The 6,000-nt window shown below is 37.9% G+C and overlaps 1 protein-coding gene across 1 annotated transcript in view; it reads right to left on the bottom strand.

Moving 5' to 3' along the window:
* The window catches only part of LOC104082056 (laminin subunit alpha-2-like), a gene marked incomplete at both ends in the record, with an annotated part of 98,927 nt that overhangs the window by 62,619 nt on the left and 30,308 nt on the right, over positions 1–6,000 (bottom strand). The window contains 2 exons of the mRNA XM_009585017.1: positions 3,229–3,353; positions 4,001–4,138. Of these exons, the coding sequence (XP_009583312.1) occupies positions 3,229–3,353; positions 4,001–4,138 (263 nt within the window). The remainder of the gene's footprint in view (positions 1–3,228; positions 3,354–4,000; positions 4,139–6,000) is intronic.

Raw genomic sequence — 6,000 nt, forward strand, 5'->3', positions numbered from 1 at the left:
AGGGTTGTATCAGAGGGGATGGAGTCAACAACGCCGATGCTGTAGGCTTGTGTGGTTGCATGGTGCTGTCACTCACAGTGATCAAGAAAAGGTAGTAATGGGAAGGATGTCAAACAAAAGATTAAGAAACTGAGCTAACAAACATCCAGCCTTTCCAGTCTGATTTAATTTTAGTTCGAATAGAAGGAGATAAGCTGGGAAGAGTTTACTCAAAGGTAAGACATAAAGAAGGAGAAAGGAACCAAAGTCATAGCCATGTGGAATCTTCCAAAAAGGCAGCATCAGATGATATTCTCAAGGATGTACTGAAAAGACTGGGCTACAGAGAAAAAAACTCTAAAAGCAGAGAAAAAAACCCTAAAAGCTACCTTCTTTGTGATCAGGGAGGGGTCGTATTTTAATCTCAGGAGACACTAGATTATTTTTACTAAGCCATGACATAGATGAATAACTAGTGACTGCAGTGTGTACCTATGGGAACTGTGCAAAGTAGCATGTTGCTGGAATATTAGTGCATTAAATGCCTGCACAGACAGTTAAAACAAACAAAATGGGTAGATAGGGGAAAAGAAATACAACTAAATATTGAGATGGTGCAATATTGTAGAACTCTTTCAGCTCTTTGTGGAAGAAGAACCAGAAAAGCACAGAGGTGGCTAGCAGTGAGCCCAGAGCTCCTTCTTGGTTCGGTACAGTCAGCATCCTACTCTAACTTGCTTATAATGGATCAAATCAATAGGGCTTGAATTAGTGTATAAAATTACACCTTTGCAAAAAAATGTAAACAAATTGATCTATTACTCACAAACTCATTATCCAACACATTTTCAGCTCTAAAAAAATAGATCCACACCCCCAGGAACAACTCATTCTCTCTGTTCTTTTTTTTTTCAGCTCCTCATGTTTGAGGCTGACTGCTGACTGTACAGGAGTATAAAACCAGTATTTAAAACCTTAGTGGAGTTTCGTAAAATTTCATAAATAAAAATAACCGCATTATACTAATTCACAAATATTATCATGTCAGTCATGACATAATGAGCTAATGAGATAGCAGATTATGATTACCCAAATACCATACAATAGCTGCAGGCAGTTAGATTTTTTTCCTGAGTAGTATCTTGAAGAGCTTTCACTGCACACCACACACAAATCCGAGGTGCGATACCCTCATTTTCCACCTAATTCTGTAGCTTTATGGAATCTATTCCACCTAGGCCTATCCATCTAAAAGTTAGGCATGTAGTCTAAGCCAACTGTTCAGCCATCCTCTATCAGCAGTGGAAAATGGAGATGCACGGACATTTACACATTTGCATACAGGCATATACATACATTTGAAACATCTCCTCCCCCGCCCTCTCAATGGCGGTATCCTTCAGTTTTAACATGGGTGAGATGTATAGTTGTTTGTCCCTGCATTTACTACACAGGTACCAAAATTGTTGATGACTACAGCTAACGGAAGTAGAAATCCCATCCATGACATCTAGAGACATCTGAATTAAGCTTTATAAAACCCAAGCAGTTCTGTTTCTGGACATGCTCAGATCTGACTCCTCTCTCGACAGCACTAAGAAATTGGATGACTATCTCATGATTAAGTGTATTTACTAATTTCAGACTAGATGTTATTCATTTATCTCCTATGAAGGCTTTTGAACAGAAAAGCCTTATGATTACTTTTATGTGACCATGACACAAAAGGCGCTGACAACATCCACAGCCATGCAGACTGTGTGGCTGCATGAGGTATTGGCGCTTTCCTTGCTCTCCCTTCCTCAGGCAGCTCAGCAATTTGAGTGCGCACCCGGGACACACGTACTACCTGGAGTCCACACATTTCTCAACTGTAGAGCACTTCAGTGACACCCACTTCCTGTGCTTTACGTTAGCTTTTAGGCAAGATACTGAAGTGATTTCTGGAGCACAGTGTGGAGAATATGTCTAAATTCTTGTAGCAGGGTGCCATAACCACCCAGGTGAAGAGTCCTGCTCATCTTCTGATCTGACACCTGTATTTCCGGGCAACCAAAGGTTCCTAAGCCCCCCCAAAAAAATAGGATCGAATGATATTTTCAGCACTTCCTACTGCCAGTTAGTAACAGAAAAGGTTTTTTCCAGTGTATTTGCTGATGTGCAAAGCTGAGAAGCTTGCTCAATCTTGTTCTTTGCAACTTGAATGTTCTTTCTTGATACTAGTAGGCAGAACACATAATCAAGACGTAACAGAAAACATTCATGAAAAAGAGTACAACTCAGAAAATCTTGCAGTTAAGACCACATTATAACTTTCTGAGGGTACTTGTTTAAGCCCCTTTTATATTTGTTTTGGTTGTTCTCAGTTCGGTATTTATGAGGTTTGGAAGTCTTTTTAAAAACTTTTGCTGTGGATGAAAGCTGCTGATGTTTGAGAAAGGGATTCCCTCCCTCAAAATAAACCTCAGACCACCCCAAAATGATAAAATGAAGAAGAAAAAAACCCCACATCTCAGATACACTGGCTGAAACACTCACTAAAACATCCTAAAGGTCAGACAAAGCACAGAAAAATGGTTTTAAGGAAGACTTCCAACCGTTCAAGAGGACAATCATGAAACACAAACCTTTTCAGAGCAGTACTACGGTATGATTCCAAATATCATTAAGAGCTTCTCAGCAAAAAAACAAACAAATCTCAAGTGCTAAAGTATCATCTGTTGGGAACACATGCGGAGATATTGTGGTGATGCTCATTAGCATAAAGCAACCAATAAAATTTATGCTGCAATAACTATATTGCTTTTAAATTATTCTATCTTTCACAAATTGCCTAAAACTCATGTAACATTAAATAAGGAATCAATAAATTCCACAGTGGAGCAAGAAAGGCACTGTAACACATTTATACCAACATAACATATGAGCATAAGACTTTTTACAGCTCCCTTGTGGCTATATTGTACTTGAGTTCTGCTCTAGCTTCATTTGTGAGAATACCTTTGTAACACACATTCATTATCTGTTGAGTATTGCATTTTCTAGCAGTTATTAATTTATTCATCACAAATTAGCAAGTGAGCAATTTCCGACTTTTAAAGGAAGATCAATTAGCAGAAGTAGATACAAAAGTTTTTAGTATGGCTTACATGGTGCAGTTCTCCTGTAGCCATCTGAAAAAGGACACAGTGAGCCCAAAACAAAGTTCTTGCTTGCTGGAAATGTAATTCTGCATCATGGGTTACTTACTTGTTACTAGAAATGGATAAGGGACAAGCACAAGGCTGACAGTCATCTGGAGAGCCTTGGACAATGCCATAAAATCCCAGCGCACACCTCTCACAGTGGTGACCAGCAGTATTGTGCTGACAATTCTGCAGAGGAAGGAGACAGAATGAAAGCTGTGTTTGATAATTACAAGAAAGCAGACAACATTTTGTTCCCAGCCTCAGGGATTCAAACTTATTTCAATTCATAATTCCTCTCTCCCTGATATGATTCACAGTGGGACAGCTTGCTTTAAGCAGCTATCAAATGCCTGCTGAGTTATATATAGGTTTACAAGGAGAAAGAATGGAGGCCTGTAGCTAGCCAGATGTATCCTATGGAATTTCTTATCCCATTCATCCTTCCTTCCCTCTTTTGTTCCAGCTGTTGAAGCAGGAAAAATAATCAATTAAAATTCAATCTTACTGTATCAGGTCACACATATTATTACCTATAAGAGCAGTGTTGTGTTTATTGCATGATACATGGTACACTGCCTCTTTAGTTTGCAGATATTTAGTTTTTCTTTTTACACAAATAGTAATTCAGCACTGCATAATCTGAACTCTAGAAAATCAGAATGGAAAACTTTTTTAAAAAAACTTTTTGCTTTTTTGACTCCCCTTTAACTTTGACACTTAAGCTATTTAAGCAAAATTGGATTAAAATTGTCCTCTATTTTTTCAGATCAGCTACACAATTTACGAATTTTACGTTAAGATTAACCTAGTGCATAAGTTCAGAAATATAATACCTGACAAATGGATGTTTCAGGGTCACACATAGTACTGTGTCCATGACACTGACATACAACACAGGCACCTAAGGACTGAGCAGGTGAAGGACTTCCTGCAGGTGAAGATGGAAGCCTATAAAATCCTGGAGAGCATGACTGCAATAAAAAATGCAGAAGAAAACAGATCTTTACAGAGTGGACTAGGTATGAGAAGCATTGCAAGCTCATCTTTCCAATCACCAGTTTTTACAAGTTGTGAAAAGAACCTGACAGGCTTCTAGCCGTGTTACAAACAATATACAGTACTTTCCAGATAACAAGAGCCAGCCCTAATTGGAAACCTTGCTGAAAAATCCCCGAAGCACTCCACTGGCACCAGGCTTTTCATATTACAGCTTGAGAGACCTTTCATTCAGATGCAGAACACCTCACTGTTCTCACTGTGCATCAAGCATCATTCCTTTCATTTCTTAAGAATAAGGTTTGTTTTTGAAATAATTTTTTTGCATGGACTGTGGAGAGCAAGCATGATGATTCTGTTTCCTTCGCCCCTGGTGAGTTTTTCAGGTTTGACAAGCTAATATCTGCCTACATATTGCCTGACGGATAACAAGCAAAAGCCGAATGATAATAATCAAAAAGACTGGCTGCATGGCTGCATTATTTATAGCTATATAATTTAAAGACCGTAAAAGTAAAGAATTCAAAATATTAAAGGTTTTACATGTCTTGGGACTATTAGCCCCAAATCAAATTTATCTATCACTAAGTCTCCCCTACCCCAGCTTGGCAATAAAATTCTGAGAGCAACCCAGAAATTATTAGCAAAGCTGACACACGCAAAATCAAGCACTTGATCTTTATCTCAGGCTTATTATGCAAATATATGAAAGTGTCTACATAGCTCCCAGAAAGCACACAGCTATGGCAGCATAAAAATACAAACAGGACCACTTTGATAGTTCAGACCATTAGGGGTAAGTGCGTACAGACAAGTCACTCGTTCCATGTATAAAACCCACCACCTAGTGGTGCTAGGAGCCTATGAAGGCTGTCTGATGAGGTCATTTCCTACTGTTGACCACAATTTCTGCTTTTTGGAAAGAATGTGAACAGTACACTTTTCATGCAGCAATAAAATGGATACAAAATAAAACAAAGGAGAATCTGAAGTAAGTAACTTTTCATGACCAAAAGCAGAATTCTTCAGTCAAGCACTAGCTAACATGCTAGATTCTATTCATACGACATTCTACGACACCCCTCTGACAGTTTTATAATCATTGCCAAAACCTCCAGGAGTCTAAGTTACGGGAAAAGCATAAACACAATTATTTTCTTTAGAATCACAAAGAAAGTAATCTAACTCGCTTCTGCTTTTCCACTTTTATTTTGACTTAGACTACATTAAGATCCCTGAAGCATAGAAACAGTCTATCTGCTCTTTCATGGCTTGTGAAGAATTCCAATTTAGATAAATAATCTCAAATGAAAGTAATTTTTTTTCTTACTACAATTTCCTAATTTTTTTCTCCCTCTCCATCCCCAGAAGAATCCTTGTCCAAACATAAAATGGTACAAAGCACAGCTTTACAAGTTCTAAGTAACGTTAGGATTGGGGTATAAATATATGGTACATCCTCAAACAAATCTAATCTCGAACTGTTTTTTCTGATATGCTATTGACACTCTTCTCATCTATTTTGATCTAAGCATTTCTGAGATGAAACGGAACACAGACAAAAGCTGAAGCAGACTACATTTTTCATTACTAGTTTGGAAGTTTTACAGAAGTAACCATTAGGGAAACTTTTACCACTGCTTTTTCAGCCTGCTACTGGATTAAAAAAATAAAAAAAAAAGGATATAAATGTCACTTCTGGTAAAAACTGCTGTGCATATAGTCCTCACAATGCAATTACAGGATAAATCATGAAATAGATACATATACCCTGTTAGCATTTGCTTAAAAAATGCCTGAGTATCAGATGCTTTTTCCTCCTGCTGAAATTAAATAA

Source organism: Fulmarus glacialis, unplaced genomic scaffold (genome assembly GCF_000690835.1).
Source record: "Fulmarus glacialis isolate BGI_N327 unplaced genomic scaffold, ASM69083v1 scaffold12579, whole genome shotgun sequence".
Classification (NCBI taxonomy): domain Eukaryota; kingdom Metazoa; phylum Chordata; class Aves; order Procellariiformes; family Procellariidae; genus Fulmarus; species Fulmarus glacialis.